Raw genomic sequence first — 20038 nt, forward strand, 5'->3', positions numbered from 1 at the left:
ATGAAACGGGAAAAGTTTTTTTTAGTCATTCTGTTATCAGACTACAAAAATGATACAATTGTTTAGGCTCATGATTATTCACTATGGCGGCTCTTTAACAACTTGCTCAAGGCCTGACATTTATTTACAAAGAAATTCTAAACTTTGCTAGCAAGGATTCAGTCATCTTTAGACAGACTGACTATTTTTACCATCACATCTTTCCAACAATTATTTTATCAGGAACATAAAAGCGATAATAAAAAGAATCTATATCTCAAGGTAAAGCAGTGCAAAGCAAGTTGTAGCAAAAAAAATTTTTCATTCTTCCCAAAACTTGATTTCTCACGACAGTTTCTCTGAAATTAGGCTTTGTCAAGTTTCCGGACCGCCGCATATTTTGTGTATTTAAAATATAACCATTCATTTGCTTTACAGCTGATAAAAGAGTAAAGTTTACAGCACAGCTACTGCATCAGCTCATAACTGTAAACAAACAGCACCTAAACGTTTCCTGTAAGTAAAAACATTTAATATGTAGGTGTTGCATTTTGGTCGTTGACAAATTCCCCATTAAAACCGTGTACATTTACAATTACTGTATAAGTCATTGATTTCTATAGTTGCCCACATACATTTTAATCCTCCTACAACAGATTCAATAATGACTAAGTTCAAACGCAATACAGATATTTACTTGTAATTCAAGCATTTTTAGGCAGAAGTACTTTTCCCAAGTCTTCTTAACATAAAAGGTGATTTGCTTTACTGTGGAGTCCAAACGTCCCAATAAATCATGATATAACACCAGTCCTCTTAATGCATCACCAGCAGAAAAACAACGTTACATATATTTTTATACATTTGTGATCTATTTAATAGTTAAAAAAAAAAAAAAAAAAAAAAAAGGACAGAAAAATGCTATTAGAAAATCTTTTAAGGAGAAGACTGTTGGTCCTTTCTATTAAATAGAGTCATATTTGTTACGTCTCTCTGCAGCTCAGCCTGTTGAAGTCTCACTTGGACAACACATCAGTGTTTATAGTGACTGCTCTGTGAAGGCAGAAGGTTGCTTCCGTATATGTTTGGAGCTGCACTAAAAGTAGTCCTGTAGTTCTGAATGGAAGGGATTCTCGGCCCTGGGCCCAAACCCACACCGAAGCTGCTTCCTGGCTGAGTTAAGCCCTGACTGAGCATCGCATTGTAAGGAGAAGGTCCGTACGCAAGGCCCAAGTTATAAGGTCGTTGCTGATGAATGTTTGGGAGTAAAACGGGCCGCAGGTTCCTGCCGGGAGTGTTAAAGGAGAACTCGGGTGGTGGGCTGCTCGGTTTAGAGGGAGTGGAAGTCAGTGGCTCGGGTTCTTGAAGTTGCTTTGCAGATGAAAGTGCCATATCGGAGAGGTTGAGGGGGCCGGTGGCCAAGGATGGGCGCGTCCAATCGTCCTTGAAGATCTGTACGGTTAGCGTGGAGACGAGTGTGTGGAGGCGATTGGTCACATGAGCCAGAACCATTTGCTCGTTTGCGTCCCGCCGGATGCGCACGTGGACGGAGCCGGCCTGTTTTATTTTACGAGAAAACAAAAACACGATTACTAAACCAGAAGTTACTAATAGTTAGCAAAGAAAGTGCTGGTCTACATTCATAGGCCTCTTAAAATGACAGAACAATCAGTACCCGAATTATATACCGAAATCTTGACTAACTGCAGTGGAACTAAAGTGGACAAATTGAGGACAATCTTGTACCTGGATTTATAAAATGACCCAGTGAGCTGATTGGGTAAATTTTGCCGATTTATATAAAAAAACTTCGGGTAATGTTCACATCTCCGAGAGAAGAATGTGATCTCTGTGGCTGAGTATAGAATGGTCATAAGGGACTGATTTGCTGAGTTAAGTATTGCAAACGGCCGATGCCTGGAATTTTCACACAGCAGTCTATGATGTTTGCATAAAATAGCATGAAAAGCGAACACCACCCAGGCAGCTTTAGGTCCACCATCAAATATGTGGAGGGAGTATAAAAAAGAATGTCCAAACAGTCTTAAACGGGCAGGAAGGTCTACAGCAGCTCAAAGAACCACTCTTTACAACCATGGTAAGTGGGAATAAAAAGCAGACCAAGCCTAACCTCGAGGCTGAGGGGCTAAAACAGAAGGAGACGACACTGGAGGACATGCTGTCATCAGAACAAGAAATCTGAGACTACAGCGGGGAAAAAGGTTCTTAGACACCCGAGAGATTAAAACAGTCCAGTTTTGGTGCAACTGTTAGAAACTGAAATGTATTAAACTTGGAGGCCAACTGTTGCAGTAACAGAAAAGTAAAATCTTTCAGGAGTTCCTCTACTAGGACTCTATAAACCACATACTAAGAAATAAATACAAACAAAACAACAGCACACCAGAGATCCAAAGCCTATTGTCCAGAAGTGTTCATTCCGGACTTCCAAAACTCCATCCAGCGTAGAGACCTAGAGAGAAAGTTGTGTATAGTTATAAAAGGGCAGCATTTGCTTGTACATCAATAAGAGGATGAAAGAACAGACTGGAAATTGTGTGATTTGGTTGAGTCTGGTCAACAGCTACGAAACTCACCTCCCTAAGCACTTTGTCAAGTTGTCCAATCACATGAGAAGGGGTGGTCTAGAAAATTGTAAACATTACCAATAATCAATTTAAAGATCATTATTGCTGTATATTATAAAACACAAATAGCTGTTATCATTAATTATTTAATGGTATACCTGGAGAAGGACTTTTCCACTGTACACACTCATGGGATACATGGTGCCAAAGGTCATGAGGGCGATCGCTACAGCAGAAGCAGTGTCCACTGCATTATAGTTGCTGCAAAGTCACAGAATGCCATTTGTTAATAAGATATATATGTATATACACTTATTTTGATGATAAAAATATTAATTTACATATAGCACTGACTGATGTATAAAGTCATGTTGTATATAAATTTGGGGTTTCATTTTTTTTTATTGCACAAAATAGTAATACAAAATCAGAAATACATTTGCGAAAACAAATATTGGTCAGCAAGTGTAACGGTTGTTCAACTGCATTCGGGAAATGAAACGAGTTATACAAGTAATGTTCTTACTTAATCTCAATGAGCATGTAAGTGATTCCAAGAGCGAACGCTCCAGCCAGGTTGATAAGAACAAAGGGATTCATGCGAGGCAAAAGAATGCTGCTCAAGGCCGGGACAATCCCGCACAGACTGCAAAATACCAAAAACAGTACAACGATTACACAAACGGCTCATCTGCTTCCAAAACTCCAGCAAAACAGCCTTTCGTTTACATGGCTCCTTTTATCTTTTGCTGAATTCACATCTGTACTGAGGTAAAACTGCGTCAGCTCTGACTGGATCACTACAATATCTGGACTGGAAGTAAATCCAGAGTTGTACTGCTGCAGAAAACAAGCATGAATGAAGCATTTGGAGTTCCTAACAGATTAAATATGTCTATAAATCTAGAAGAAGCTGAACTAGAATCAGCAAGTGACAGTAATCAACAAAGAAAAACTCTTAATGCTGGATTAACACGTAATTAAATGTGCTTCATTTCATTATTTAAAAATAAAATCACTAAAATTTAAAAGAGATGAGGCACATTTCATTGTATAATCAGATAATCTTACTGGGGCACTCATAAAACCAGAGCAGAAGCCACTGATTCCTTCACAGAGCCAAAAGCCTGCCCCGCTTTCTATTCTGTAATCCTGCTTTCCTTTATGATGGAAAACACGAGATTAGCGCAAAGCAAACAAACAGTTGATATTATGTTACATAAAACCTCAATCCAGTCATTAAATCCAGTGTGCAGTAGTGAGAGATGCCGGGTTTTGGCTTCGTAATCACGCAACCCTGCCATGATGGTGGAATAATTCAATCGTTCAACCAGCATTAAAAATAGTTATAAACTAAATAACGAGCTCGGATATTAGTTTTAAAAAATTAAATACAATTTACGGACAAAAGTATTTGGACATCTTACATTTCTATCCATATGCACTTCTTTCCCAAACTGGAAGAACTACGGACTGATTTTATAACGTTATAAAGTATAATAAAAATACATATAAAGTAGCTCGAAATGAAATACAATTTTTGCGTAGGTGGTTGGAAACTTGCTGCATGCTCTTGAAATATTTATCCATTCTTATGTTTATGTGTCTTTGGAGAAATAGTACAAGCTTCAGGTTTGCTGGCAAGGTCTTGAAACGGAAAACTGCCACATTTACTATTTAAACACCAATCGCTGGACACAACCAAAGCTTTTTGGACTAGCAGGAGAACTATCTTTCCTGAAAAGAAAAAAAAAAAAAAAAAAGCGCAGACTGAGAGGAAAAGCTTGATACATGGGATCAGGAGACTAAAAAGAATCCAGTGACCTCAGTTATTTACACCAGCTGTGAAGTCATGGAGATCCATGACCAGCATGACCTTCAGTTGCAGCTCTGCCCTTAAGGTCAAAAAGGGGAATTTTAGGAAACCCGAAAAGGGAAAACCTGCAGATCATTTGTGCTCATTACGTCCGTGCGTTCTTCACAATGTTTTGGTTGTGCATATTGACATGTCGGCTGCAATTGTCTCTAAACACCAAATGCAACCTCTTCTCCATCAAACCAACCTCAATAGGTCAGAACTTTCCATTTGAGGATTGAAATATAAAGATCATTCCAGATGGATGACTTGGTGAAAAATGATCTTACCTTTGACTCAGGTCAGCCACATGCTCCTGGAGCCAACTGGTGCTGGCAGCTGGAAAAAGAAGAGAAGAAAAAAGAAGGAATCAACCATTTTGTTACCTGATCACACCAGGGTCAGGCCTTGAAGACACCAATCCCCCTGGGCAAGATTCTCAGCCCCTCATTCTATCATCTAATAAACCTTTTATTTACATAAATACAGAAAACTGAAGATTCGTAGAAAGAAAAAGTTCACTAGAAGCTCCTTTGCTTCCAAGTTGTTTTACAAAAAAATAGGTCTTCAGTACACTAAATAAATCTGTCATCACTTCATGAAAACATTCTATGACCATAGCAGTATATAGACCAGAAGACATCAGAGACGCAAACAGTAGCTCTACTAAGCATTGACCATGGTAAAGTCATTAACAGGCAGATAAATTGCATGCCAAAAGCTCGATTTAAGGTCAGGGTGAGCTCCACTCCAGAGATCTAGGACTTGCAGGCATTTCTTCATTTCTTATAGATTTTAAACAGCAGAACACTGTGTATGCCATGCAGATATTTGTCCACAAAGCATAAATGCCCAGGATTATTATTACAATAGACATTTGTGAATCTAAACAGGTCCATCTAGCGCTTGACATGTATTTGATGCTAAACGGACCAAAAAAAGTGGCAAGATTTATGTTACACTGACGATAATTTTCATAGTTTGAACTAACCCCTCCCCAAAAATGTACTAATGACTGTGAAAAGAGACATATATAGAAATTTTCCTTTGAACTGTAAATTTTTCAGTATTCACACTGATCTCTGAAAATATTTAGACAAAAAAATCTGCAATGAAGGAGATTGAAGGAAAAAAAAAGCCTACCTTCAGAAACGGAGACGAAGGGCTTGTTCTTGATTGAAAGGAGCGTCAGCAGGTTGAAAAACAGAGCCACTAAGGTCCCGACTAAAAGGCGACCCCTGCAGGGAGGCAGCATGGTGCATATCGAGTTCAATTTAAAACATCAAAACATTTTATACGTTCGAATCCAACAAACCAAAGTGAAGTCAGGTCATTAGGGAATTATGCCCGGATTAGACACGGTGGTCTATAACGTTACCGTATTAGCTAAATGCATGAGGAGATTATGGAAAGTCTCGGCAGAAATGTGTCACTCGAAGAGTTTTACACTGGACCGATGTTTATAAGCTCGAGGAAGCAAGTTCAGATGTGATTATGAATCTTTTGTGGGAGAAACAGAATGGCTAGCTGAAAATCCTATTAAGGGAATCGGCTGGAACACGAGTAGGAGTGAAAAAGGAACGAGAGCTTACGTGTGCACCTCCGGTTGCTCCATGAATCGTTCCACGCTGCAAAGACGACACAACGTTCAGTCACAACACTGCACACAGCAATTCAATTACATTTCTGAGTCTCAGAAGACAGAACCAGTAGTAGAACTGGCTTAATAATAGAACATAATAAAGAAATCAAGGTTGAGCTCTTAAGAGAATTCATGTTCTCACAAAACACGCTGCCTGAACGCACATTTATAAGCAGAACAATCCTACAAAAAAGCAGCAACTGGAAAACCTTCACAAAAGCAATATACTGTAACAAGTTGTAATGAAAATGTAATAAATGATGCATTTATGACATGAAAATTTAAATACTACATTTAGAGCAGGGAGGAGGAGAGAGGAAAACGGCTCACCTTTCCTTCAGAATGAACAAAGCGCCCAGCTGAATCAGTACTGTAGAGGCAAACACTGCCAGCACCTCAAAGCGTTCAAAACTGAGGAAACATTACATACGGGGAAAATAAATAAATAAATATATACTGTAAACACAACAATCCCAATACATTTGGGATCAGAAAACAAAACCAGGGAGCCATTGTGCACTGAGAAGTAATAAGATGGTATGTAATGTTGAAGTCTGCATAGAAAATACACTATATGGACATTTGATGTTATAATAACCTCCACTTTTTTTGTGCTCATTCAGCCACACAGGTGTTAGTAAAGTCAGGTGCTGATGTAGGTGTGGTGAGGAGGCCTGGGGTGTTTTTAGTGGTCCAGTTCACCCCAGAAGTGTTAAATAGGCTTTCTGTAAAATCTGCAGCTTCGATGATCTTCAGTCAGTATCACACTAAAGATTGAGATTTTGTAGAATGGGGGGGCTTAGAAAAATAAGAAATATCTGGCAGTGAAGAAACTCTTCTAAGGATTCTTGCACTCACCCAAATGTAAAGGCTTGACTTGGTTTTTTCATGGCCACCCAAGAGCTGATGAGGCATGTAATCAAACTGGAATGGACAAATCAGAGATTAAAAAAAGAAAAGGTGCAAGCATTTAATTTTTAATACAAATCCTTGAGATATTATTAAAAATTTTGAAAGCAGTTTCAAGAGCAGTTACTTTCACTTACCCACACTTACTTACACTTACCCACACTTACTTATAGTTACTTACTTATAGCTACTTACACTTACTTAGTTACTTATACTTACTTACCCTTATAGCTACTTACTTACACTTACTTACTTATACTTACATATAGTTACTTACACTTACTTACTTACACTTAATTATAGTTACTTATACTTACTTACAATTAGTTACATACACTTACTTACTTATACTTACTTACTTATACTTACTTACTTATAGTTACTTACACTTAGTTACATATAGTTACTTACACTTACTTACACTTAATTATAGTTACTTATACTTACTTACAATTAGTTACATACACTTACTTATACTTACTTACTTATAGTTACTTACACTTAGTTACATATAGTTACACTTACTTACACTTAATTATAGTTACTTATACTTACTTACACTTAGAGTTACTTACACTTACTTACTTAGTTACTTATACTTACACTTACTTATAGTTACTTATAGTTACATACACTTACTTATACTTACTTACTTATAGTTACATACACTTACTTACTTATACTTACTTATAGTTACTTACACTTACTTACTTACACTTAGAGTTACTTATACTTACTTACTTACACTTACTTACTTAGTTACTTATACTTACACTTACTTATAGTTACTTAGTTACATACACTTACTTACTTATACTTACTTACTTATAGTTACATACACTTACTTACTTATACTTACTTATACTTACTTACTTACACTTACTTACTTAGTTACTTATACTTACACTTACTTATAGTTACTTATAGTTACATACACTTACTTATACTTACTTACTTATAGTTACATACACTTACTTACTTATACTTACTTACTTACACTTAGAGTTACTTATACTTACTTACTTACACTTACTTACTTAGTTACTTATACGTACTTACACTTACTGACTTATATTTACTTACACTTATAGTTACTTACAGTTACTTACTTATAAGTTACTTACACTTACTTATACGTACACTTACTTACTTACAGAACACTTAAATAAAGGCAAATAAAGGTGCCAAGTTCTATCAATTTACTTGTTTTTTGTTCCCCTCAGATTCATGTGTTGTATCTTTTATTTTAATTGTTTTTAATTTATGATTTTACATTTTTTTTTATGTACCAGGTAGGACCAATTATTAGGTGTGTATAATAGAAAAAAGGTAATTATACATTTCCTGAATAACTGCCTTAACTGATTAAATCGATAATTGAAACTTTATAAATCACATGATGATATATGATGCATTCAGTCTCATAGCAGCAGGTAACAAAAACAACCACAAAAAAAAAGAATCTGTACATTTAAGTTTAAAAGAAGTGCCAAGCTTTGGCTAAGCTTGTGAAGATGACGTGAAGAGACACTCACCTGAAGAGATCGAAGATGGTGAGGTATGTGTAAGCAGTTAAAGCTGAAACAGAAAGCAAGAGGTTTTTGGTTAGAAAGCAGTGAATTATACAGATCAGTAAACATACTGGCAGTGCATTGAACAGAGACTTGAAGCCAGAGGATCGCTCTGCTATTATTCCACATGATAGAGAATGAAAGATTTCTTTCAAATATTTGAACGTGAACATCGTGGAAAGGATGTAGGATAAAGACAAAGTCTACGCACATACGGCAATTGCCAGATGCATTACAGTGTTCTTGAAATTCAAGTTGGATGGTATTCATTTTCTGTTTGTTGGGTCGTATGATTCACAAGAACACCTTCGAACACAATATTTTGAATAGTAACTGGGTTCAAATGAACATCTGCAAAATGCAACAGAGAAGGAAATATACAAGATTTTGTACAGTGATAGATAGCCAAATCCCTGGTGGAGGGGAACCAAATCCTTGTAGCATATTGTGAGCAGATTAAGGTCACTTGTGTATGTTTACAGAACCGATCAATGCGTATGAAAGGAGGAGAAGCAGCGGTGGAAAACGGAGCCGGACCAGGGAGCTAAATATTTAATAAGCGTCTGCAGGGCTTGAGCGCCAAAACATGTCAAATTGCCCGATGCTAGCTGCCCTCCTTCCTCTCAATCTTCCCCCCGGTGGGACTGTAGAGTCCATTAAAACGGCATTAAGCGTCGCCTGGTTATTCAAAACAGAAGAGTAAACTTTAAGGAGGCGCAGACGCGGTGATCGAGTGTGCCGTCTGACGTGTGGTCTCGGGACCGCGGTGGAACCTGGTATTTTTGGTAAGTGAGTGAGAATTCGCCAACTGAAGCGCTCGACCGTCATTGAGCTCGGGTGTCTGTTGACGCGGCATGTTGAAATAATGGTAAATCGGCCCAGATGTAAACCAAAAGCCGTATTGATCGACTACAATGTAACACCTGGCGAGGGAAACAGGAGAATGTGGAAGGACGCGAGCCCTGCTGACACGAGCTTCTCTGGGGGTAAACCGAGACGCTGCTGCTGGAAGAGCCGAAGCGAACGAGCGCCGCAGAGCAACGCTGTTTATGTGGACGACAGACACAAGAGACTGGGCATATTATTGCCAGCAAATTGGATTGCGTTGAATAAATCCTTAATTATGATGCTATAATATTCTCACCGTACAAAACGGCGTATGTGAAGTGGTAAGACGGTTCATGGGGAAATCATATTTGGCCTATTATACTGAACTTTAGAAACTGATCATATATTTTAAGTCTATACATCAACAAATAGGATGTTTAAGCCTTTTTTTTTTTTTTTTTTAATCAGGCTATGTGGACTACCCATCATATACCCAAGCCACCGTGATTGGGGCATTACTAAAGAAACAATAAAGTATGTAATAAACTGAATTATAGAAGTCCAGCATGTAAATTCAGTTAATTTATTCTTAGGCTTGGAATTTGTCAAATGACTAAACCAGCAGTGGCAGTTTTAAGGAAAATCTCACTGGGATTTTATGAGAAAGAAACCAGTAAATCCCAGTATTAGAAGTAAATGGCAATTTTCTAATGGAGGAATCATCTTGTCATGTTGGAGGCGTGTACAATTTGTATACTCATAAGATCTGGAATACGTGATGAGTGCTCCTGAAGAAAGATCTTTTCCATTTCCTTTTATTATCTAATGACTGATAAAAACACATACTTGATGACTTAAACCATAATATGTTTTTTTACGGGTATTGATCCTTCCCTTACTGAACAGCAGAAAGTGCTGCTCCACACATGATAAATGGTCAAGACTTGTCTGAAACTGTAGGAGAGTCTGGTTTTAAACAATAATTAATAGGTTTGTGTAATGCAAGGCTACAGATGGAGGAGGGAACACTAGACGTTAAGTAGGCTGTCGGTAATGAATAGAAGAGTTCAGGCATGTCTCGCAGGACTTCATATCGACGCCTTATGGCCTTCAGGGCTTCCACGAGACTCACTTATCTAAAAAGTCTAAACGATCTTAATATCTGGGAAAAACAACACACACTCTTTGTTTCGGCAATAATAATAAATATTGCTCTGAAAAACGTATATACATTCACTCTACATTATAAATATAGTAAAATTATACTTTGCTCAGGTATAAGACCTAGTCGGTGGCGATCTCTATGTGTAAATCGTACGGTTTTAAGCAGATGAATGCATGCAAGGGAGAAATTAGAAACGAAGAAAATGAACTGAAAATAAATACTTCCTTTTAGTAACAAATGTAGATATAAAATTCGGTTAAAAGACGAAAAAAGGATAATATACAGGATATATATTAGAATAGTTCGATTAAGAAGGTGAGAACAGGAAGCTGAGATTTTACTGTTTCTGACCCACTAATTTAACCACAAACACACTTTGATACAGGAGCGTAGTACACCCTGTGTGGCAAATCTGTCATATACACATTACAGTAAAAGGCACGGCAGTAAGTTTAGACAATAAAACCGAACCCTGAGCATCACTTTGCCGAAGCACAAACAGCAGAACCCACAGCGGCTTCCTATTGTTTCCCCCCCAGGTAACGAGTGTATTGGCAATTTTGTCCGAGACGCTGTGCCACATCGATCCATCCGAAAGAAGTGTTGACAAAAGAAGGATGCGCGTATTAGATTAAAGTGTGTACATTTTCCACAGCCAGAAAGGAGATACGGTGTTTCCGATGCAGAATTTGATCTCGGCGAGCTGACTGAAGCAAGCGGCGTCCTGTAGACTCATCTGTTTTACATTCTAGTTTTTCGGTGGCATGTGAAGATTGCTTACATGCTCAAAAACAAACGGAGATGGACACAAAGACCAATGTGTGAGGGCGTCAAATAAATGGAGGTAAAGGAACACGTCGTTATTAGTGAGAAGAAGAGAGAGGAAAAGCCACTGTGTGTTTTAATTATACAGATATAATTATACAGTGCAGCAGGAACGTTTTCACAGCTCTTTACTTTTTCCACATTTTGTTATGTTAGTCTTTTTCCAGAATGGATTAAATTCATTATTTTCTTTAAATTCTACAAACAAAACCCCAATATTGACAAAGTGAAAGAAGTGTGTTTGCTTGATACTTTGTTGAAGCACCGTAGGCACCAATTACAGCATCAAGTGTTTTTGAGTTTGATGCTACAAGCTGGACACACCTATTTTTGGGCAGTTCTTCAATTCTTCTTTGCAGAACCTCTTAAGATCCTTCAGGTTGGATGGCGAGTGTCTGTGCACGGCCATTTTTAGATCAGAACTCTGGGCTCTGGCTGGGCCAATCAAGGACATTCACAGAATTGTGCTGTTGGAAGATGAACTGTCGCCCAGTCTGAGCTCGAGTGCACTGGAGCAGGTTTTCATCAATCATGTCTCTGTACATTGCTGCATTCATCTTTCATTCAATCCTGACAAGTCTCCCAGTCCCTGCTGCTGAAAAACATACCCTCAGCATGATGCTGCCACCACCATGCTTCACTGTAGAGATGGTATTGGCCAGGTGATGAGCAGTGCCTGGTTTCCTCCAGACATACGTATTTCATTCAGGCCAAAAAATTTCAATCTTTGTTTCTCATGTTCCGAAAAGGATTCAGGTGCCTCTCTCCACAGAGAAACACCAGAGCTCTTTCAGAGTGACCAATGGGTCAATGATCACCTCTCTGTCTAAAGCCCTTCTCCCCCTAAGTTTTGCCGGGCTCTAGGAAGAGTCCGGGTGGATCCAAACTTTTCCAATTTCAGATGATGGAGGCCACTGTGCTCATTGAGACATTCAATGCTGCAGAAATGTTTCTGTTCCCTTCCCCAGATCTGTGCATTAATACAATCCTGTCTCTGAGGTCTACAGATAATTCCTTGGACTTCATGGGTTGGTTTGTGCACTGACATGCACTGTTATAGACAGGTGTGTGCCTTTCCAAATTATGTCCAAACAACCGAATTTACCACAGGTGGACTCCATAAAGTTGTAGAAACATCTCAAGGATGATCGGTGGAAACAGGATTCACCTGAGCTTAATTTTGAATGTCATGGCAAAGGCTGTGAATATTTATGTGACATATTTAGTTTTTTTTTTTATCTTCAATAAATTTGCAAAGATTTAAAAAAAAAAATAAAAAAACAACAACCTTAGGTGCCTTAATAACTGTTACTTGAACAGTCCAAAACTCGTTTTGTTTCTCCTATAGGCATTCAGATTTGTCAGTTTGCTGGTGCACATGGGATCACTTTCCTGCTGCGTGGCAACATATCAGCCCAACCTACATTGCTGGACAGATGACCACACATTGAAAGAAATATTGTGGTATAAAGTGAGTTCATCATCATCATCTCACGTTTCCCAGCTCCTTTGGCTATAAGACAAACCCAGATCATCAGACAAGAGGTGTTTGTGGTGATTGGTTATGTTTGCTTTTCACCATCTTGGTCTCATTGGTCCAAAAAAAAAAAAAAAAAAAAAATTTCAGAACTTCTGTGGTCCAGACGCAATTTAGCAAACCTGGCTCGTGCTGCCATATGCATTTTTTTACCTTGCTTCCTAGCCACCCTTCCATGAAAGCCATAATTGTTAGCATAATGTTTTTCATTTTGCTGTCATAAACATTACCTTTCGGTCGCATGATGTAGCTCTTTGAGTTTTCTTGATATCTCTAAGCATTAAACAGTCTAACCTTAGACTGAATTTGCTGCGACGGAAACTTCTAGGAAGGCTGGCGGCTGTCTGAAGGCTCTCCAGTCTTCCATGACCTCTCTTTGGAAGCTTCAGACCATAGAAACACTGCTCAGTGGAAGTTTATTGCTCTCTGTAAACACTGGAAAGTCTATAGCCATGCCACAGTTCAGGACAGCAAACTTTGCTTTTTTTTTACCGTTTACCGTAAACGTTCCTGAAGCTCTTGTTAATGATCTGGATGAGTTTTGGTATTTCTCCTGCTACGTGGTTGACTGACGGGATAATTGCATGAATGTGAAGGTATATCTGCGTTCCTAATAAAGTTAAAGTCAGAGAAAGAAGTGTTGTGTTTAGTCTCTCTAAAAGAAGAGCAGCAAGCATGGTCTCTGACCCTGTTGGTACAACTTGAGCAAGCATGTAAGAAACTAAATCTTCCCCTCAATGCCATAAATATTAGCGTTTCATTTCGATGTGGATAAACACCATATGGGAAGTGTACCAACACACTGTTGTCCTCTGGATCTTTTTGTCCTCTGTCTACAGGAAGAAGTGCAGATCGGTGTGCTTGGTATTGACGTCGAGATCGGCTTTCACTTCTCTGCTCGATACGTGAGCGGCGTCCATTTCCTGTGTACCACGCAGTGGTGGCAGTTTCTGCAGTCTGTCTATATTTTTGCACTTTCCCTTATGCGCACACACACACACAGTTTGCTGATACTTAATATGTTTGTGTTTATCATTATATATATTCTATATATACTCATAGTTAACATTTGGTCTAAAAGAGTTACCCTGAAGCAATGGAGCACTCTTCTCTGAGCTTGATATGTAAAAGCAGTTGTGTACTCACCCATACTGTTTGTGGAGTTGCACCACATCAGCAGGGAAGCTGTGCAGATGACATTCAACATCCCAAACAGTAAGATCTTCCATGTCTGCAACAGAGTTCAGCGTGCACCCTTTTCACAAGGTTCAAAATATTCTCAAATATTAAAGACATGAAAGTAGAAGAGCAAATCAATCAATAAGAGAGAGAGAGGCCACAATTAGAAGTGTAGTTGCACCACACTGATAAATCCTTTCTACAGTAAACGTTATTAATTCTATATGAGATACAGAAGAGATGTACTCGTAGTACAAGCACATTACAGAGCATTCTTGAAAAGCTGCATTAATTAACAACGGAATGTTTTCGTTTCGCTTCTATGCGAAATATCAAAAGTATTTTTTTTTCATTTAAATACAGGATGAGGATGCAAGGAGATGTAAAGTGTGCCATCACCTCGGTGTACTGTTACATACCCGATTAGCCAATAATGTGTCTTGTTACTGAAACTGAAATTGTAGCCACCCCACCACCCCTTTCTGTTTATACAGATAACAAGATGTTCTTACAGGACCGCGATCAGGGAAACCTAAGGATTTTACCTTCTAAAAGTGCTTAATACACTTTTATAAAAAAAATAGTCCAATCACATAGCAGTTTAGCCCCACATATTTATATTCCTGAAAGTATTTACTCGATATCCGATTAGCTCCACCCATTCCCTTTGCAGCATGTTAGCACCACCTATTTACATTTATATTAAAGTGAAAAAACTGCCACTCATCAGCTGCATTCCTATTGGTTGTAAGGAAGCATGGTGGTGGTAGCATCATGGTCTGGGGATGCATAAGTGCTGCTGGTAGTGGGGATCTGCGGTTCATTGAGAAAAACATGGATTGTAACATGTACTGTGACATTCTGAAGCAGAACATGATGCCCTCCCTTCAGAAACTGGGCCCAACGCCGGTTTTCCAACCTGACAACTGCCTTGCTGAGGAACCTAAAGGTGATGGAGTGGCAAATTCAGATCTAAACTCTTTTGAGCACCTGTGGGGATCCTCAAGTGGAAGGTAAACCTGAAACATCTCCCATTGGACTTTTGTCAGAAGAAAATATACTCCCATGTATTATCTCAAGCCTAAAACAGACACTATGCAAAAACGCTCTCTCTTTTATATTTGATATAATAAATTGAAAAGGAAATAAAAAAATTTAAAACCATGTTTGCGAGTGAATTCCTAAAGACATGACTAATAACCTTCTCAACCTTGACCTCTCCACACGCAGATCTCATATTGATCTCGGTTGGCTTACTAAAACACAACGCGTAATCTGATCCTGCTTGGTTTGTAAAAGCGGGACGCTTATATCGGCCAAAACTGGATTACAATCCAACCCTGACGCCCCATGACCTCATCTTCTGAAGTTACAACGATTTGCACAAGAACCTTACAGCCTTATAGGAAAACGTGCTGCTGAAAAGAAGCTGAAATATGCTGCTTAAAAATAGATAAGCAGTTCATCTTCAATTGTCCTGAAACTCGATTCCCTAAATGGAAACAAACAATTACTGTAAACAACTCGCGATCAACTCACCCGTCTGTCTGAAAGGACTACGTTGAACTCCTGGGTGAACTTGCTGAAGATGGACTTGTGCGACTTGCGGAAGGGGTGAATGGTGCCCTGCTGTGAGCAGAAGAAAAGTGAACATACGTGTGAGAAGAAGTCAAGAAAAAGTCACTGTTACTCATCAATACTAATAGAAATCTTCTGATGCTTAGTCATACACTATATATACACAAAGGTTTGTGGACACCTGACTATAATATTTTTTACTGACATTTTGAACATCTCATTCCACATTTAGTCTCCATTTAATTCCATATAATTGCCTCCACTCTTCTGGGAAGATGTTCCACTAGATTTAAGAGTGTGCTTATGGAGATTTGTGCTCATTCAGCCACAAGGGCATTAGTAAACTAAGGTAGTGATGTACTGAGGGTGTGGAGACCTGGGGTGGAGTCAGCGTTCACATTCATCCCAAACGTGTTCAGTAGGGATGAGATCAGAGCTCTATAGCAGGCCACCAGATCTTTAAGGAGCTCACTCTGTGCACAGAGGCAGTGCCATTATATCTGACTTAATGGAGTACATCAACTTTTTTTCAGTTCAAAGAAATGCCCCTGTGCACAAAGTGAGCTCCTTAAAGATCTGGTTTCTATGCTTTAGAGAGGAAAATCTTGAGTGACCTGCTATTGAGCCCTGATCTTATCCCTACTGAACACCTTTGGGATGGATTGGAATGCTGACTTCACCCCAGGCCTCCTCACCTTATCTGCACCAGTACCTGCCTTTCATAACACCCTTGTGGCTGATGAACACAAATCTCCAGAAGCCCACTCCAAAATCTAGTGGAACATCTTCCCAGAAGAGTGGAGGGAATTATAAGAGCAAATTGGGACTAAATGCTGAAAAATCAAAGTTTTTACTTATGAGCAGGTGACCCAATACTTTTAGCAATATAGTGTATAATATACATAAGAAAACACAAATAACTTCTTGTATGTTGGTTCACTTTTTGAGCCTCAACCCATTTGTTAAAATCAGTGTATTTACAATATACATTCACTAAGTTTCTCCATGAAGGGGATCTGAATGCGAGCGTAAAACCTTTTAATCTACTTCCTGTGTGAAAGCCATGTTTATACAGCAGCTATCAAAGGGCATCGAACAACAAGACTTTGTTGATCAGAAGTAACAAAAAATCGAATTTTTGAACCCATCTTTCAGAGAAAGAACACTTGAGCTTATACAGTGCATAAATATTGGCACCCTTGCCAAATATGAGCAAAAAAAAAAAAAAAAGAGAGTCTTCATCGAATGAACATTGGACTGCCTCTGCTTAAAGGAAGCCTGAAATGGGTCTTGGTTGGATCTTCCAGCAGGATAATGAGGCAATGCATCCATCCAAATCAATACAAAAATAACCACAGAAGCAGGGTCATGCCACAGAACTCCCAGCTCCCTGCCTCGAACCCCACCGAAAATCCTCAATCGGAGGGTCCACCAGGATGGACCTTGAAAATTTTCCGTATGAATCTCTAAGAAGGGTCTCAAATCTCTTGCCATATATTCTCCAACCTCATCAGGCATTGTAGCACATGACCCAGAGCTGGAATCTCGGAAAAAGGAAGGAAGCACAAAGTATCGACGAAAAGAGTGCCGATTTGGCAATATTTTTGTTGATAAACCTGTGCTGGATTTGCAATTGTTTATGTTTTTTTGGGGAAAAACAAAAATATCTAAATGTCAAGACATTGTACAGGCGCCTTTGTTTTTTTTGTTTTTTTTGTATAGCATAGGTTTTTTTCACTACTTAATATATTTTATTTTTATTTTCATATCAATAATTCCATCAGTTCCTGGAGTGAGCATTTCATCGCTGTCATCCTGCACTTCCTGTTTTTCTCTTTTCTTTTTTTATAATAAAGCTGGGATAAGAGGATAAAAATATTGTTTTATGAGATGCACATTGCACACAAACTTACCAGAATATAAGTGTCTGTTTCCTGTTTCTTCCTGTATACTGGTGTGTCTGAAAACAAATACAGAAAACAACTACAAATAAAACACTGCTACTGTGCTCAAGGCAGCTGCAGTGACAAATTATATCCAAAATATTATTATAATTATAAATATGTTTTAATATGAGACAATGTGTAACACATTGACAGAGACTTTATCCAGATAATCTCCATTATACAGAATTTAAACTGTCTATACATTAGCCGAGGGCCAATCACAAACGGCTCCATATTAAACACCAAGTGCACTATAAAGGGTCTAAAAGCCGTTAACGTAGACACTATGTAGGGCACCTATGTAGGGTTTCATGTTGCAGTTTGGGACTCGGTTCTAGACTATCCGGGTAACAGAGCTACTAAATGCAATACCCGAGTCCTTGAAGTTGATAACGTCCACTGAGACCATGTCAGGTTTATCCGCGGGTCCTATTTTCCTCTCGGTTACACCAGAAGGCACCACGTCCGGCTTTGGACCGAGTTTCCTCGGGTAGTAGTCAGAAACATGATGGTATGGTAGTCCTGATGCAGACGTGGACATTGCGTCCATCGCCATTTTGGAGCGCCGCTTCTTCTCGGGTTTCAGGTTGTGGTTTGCTGGCCAAGGGATGGCGCGTTTGCGACCCCTAGTGTTTGTGGTGGATAACGACGAGAATAAATGTTTTCCACACTGTGATTAACCTCAAGAAATTGTCATTCTAAACTCCACTTTTAAACTTTTAAATAGATTATATCATACTACATTATTTACAATCATTCATCTGCACAGTTAATTATGTCTATAGCAGCATAAATTATATTGTAAATCTCTACAAGGCAAGGATGAGCATATGCTAGTTCACAAAGTCATGCCCTCTTTTTACATTTTGCTTGAAAAATGTTTTAGCAGTTGATGTATTGTTACTAAAATGTTAGAAGCAGTCAAAAGCATTGCCCGCTTTTTAAAGACTGCTAACTTTTCTAATAACATGGTAACAGGATGCTTTCGTAAGGTCCAGAATGGAGAAATTCTATGCCAGACCACCAGAGGGTGCTCTCTTTAAAACCTCCTTTTAGTTGTCATTTGGATCATTATTAATTATTTTTCTTTATGAAATGCTAAAAGGAAAAAAACATTTTCTTATAAATATGGAATTACCCTAATAAAATAAACAAATGTATAATATGTTGTTGTTAAAATTTTCATGTTCTGTATAAAACAGCACATCAAATATACATATTTCTAGCCCACATTCCGGTTGCCATTTGGATGTTGATTTCCTCTTTATCTGCTCTAACAAAAAAAAAAAAAACATTGCTTTCTAGTGCCGCCTTATATTTATTACATCTTTGACTTGATACTTGTAATTAGCCCCAGAGCGGACGAAATGCTACTGTAGACACGAGCAATTTATCTTCCTCACATTTTTTATAATCTTTCACCTACCCAAGTATGAAATTCCTATAATTGTAATTTAATTGCAGCATCACACTGAAAACCATTAACAATTGTGATTAATTTTAGATCATAAATTCTTTATCGATATTTTGTTTTCAGAAGGAGACAAGCAAAACAACTGTAACTGGTCCTAAATGTCATATTTTACTACAGCCGTGTAAGAAAAACAATCACATTGAAAGACTATGTATGTATTGAAAGACAGAATGTGACTAAATTCAGTTTCACAGTGAAGATCTACAAATTTCTAATTTAGATTTTCTTTTTTTCATACACATTCATATAGAGTACAACATGTAATTAAATGGGATTTTTTTTGCCACTGTCCAACATGTAAACATAAAATATTGAAATAGAATATAATGATAAAAAGAAATAAAATATATATATATTGAGAGTATAAGTATAGCTAAAAGGTATGAAAAAATATTAGGAATAATTTATATATATAACCCTGGTATACAGGATCGTGTCCCCGTATGTCCCCCGTATGCTCGTACTCGCATGTTAATTTTCCCATAAGAATGAATGTAAAAGCAATGAATCCGTTTCTAGTCCTAATTCAACCTAAATTAACACACAAATATACTTGTAACAAAATAAAGATAAAAAGCAAATAGACATGCCATATTGCAGACAAAAAATACACTACGTTCATGCTTTTCTACAATTTCCGTCTTTATTTTAATGGATATTCTTTTTACAACCTTTTTCCCAGTGCTATCACTACAGTTCTTAGGACACATGATGCTAAATGTATATTGAAATAAAAGAGAAACACTATAAAAACAGACAAAAATCACAATAATCACACAAGAGAATGATTAGGAACAATGTCTATGAAGCGACTGAGTATGAAGCATGGGGACGGAGGTGACGAGCGACAAATGGGATTCAACAAGGGCATAAAAATGGTTAAAAACACTATTGAAATTCAGTGAAATATGAGGATAATATTTCACTTATAAATAATATGATGGATTTTTAAACTGTCTGTC

The 20038-nt window shown here is 38.0% G+C and overlaps 1 protein-coding gene across 3 annotated transcripts; it reads right to left on the reverse strand.

The window, feature by feature from the left end:
* Positions 1–494: 494 nt before the first annotated feature.
* slc30a6 (solute carrier family 30 member 6) lies at positions 495–18199 on the reverse strand. Of its 3 annotated transcripts, none has more exons than XM_046843275.1 (15): positions 17975–18199; positions 17570–17616; positions 15618–15704; positions 14046–14130; positions 8509–8551; positions 6923–6988; positions 6395–6475; positions 6015–6050; positions 5566–5660; positions 4713–4761; positions 3094–3213; positions 2726–2828; positions 2577–2624; positions 2384–2452; positions 495–1536 (listed from the first exon to the last, which is right to left on the reverse strand). In XM_046843275.1, exons 1-15 carry the CDS (start codon positions 18156–18158, stop codon positions 1012–1014), a joined length of 1638 nt encoding a protein of 545 aa, XP_046699231.1. In that variant the 5' UTR covers positions 18159–18199; the 3' UTR covers positions 495–1011. The 3 variants fall into 3 exon arrangements, with proteins under 3 accessions (XP_046699231.1, XP_046699230.1, XP_046699232.1); XM_046843274.1 differs by having other exon boundaries at positions 15618–15707; positions 17975–18198; XM_046843276.1 differs by lacking the exon at positions 3094–3213 and having other exon boundaries at positions 15618–15707.
* Between the last annotated feature and the right edge of the window lie 1839 nt (positions 18200–20038).

The sequence above is a fragment of the Silurus meridionalis genome, chromosome 28 (assembly GCF_014805685.1).
Source record: "Silurus meridionalis isolate SWU-2019-XX chromosome 28, ASM1480568v1, whole genome shotgun sequence".
NCBI lineage: Eukaryota > Metazoa > Chordata > Actinopteri > Siluriformes > Siluridae > Silurus > Silurus meridionalis.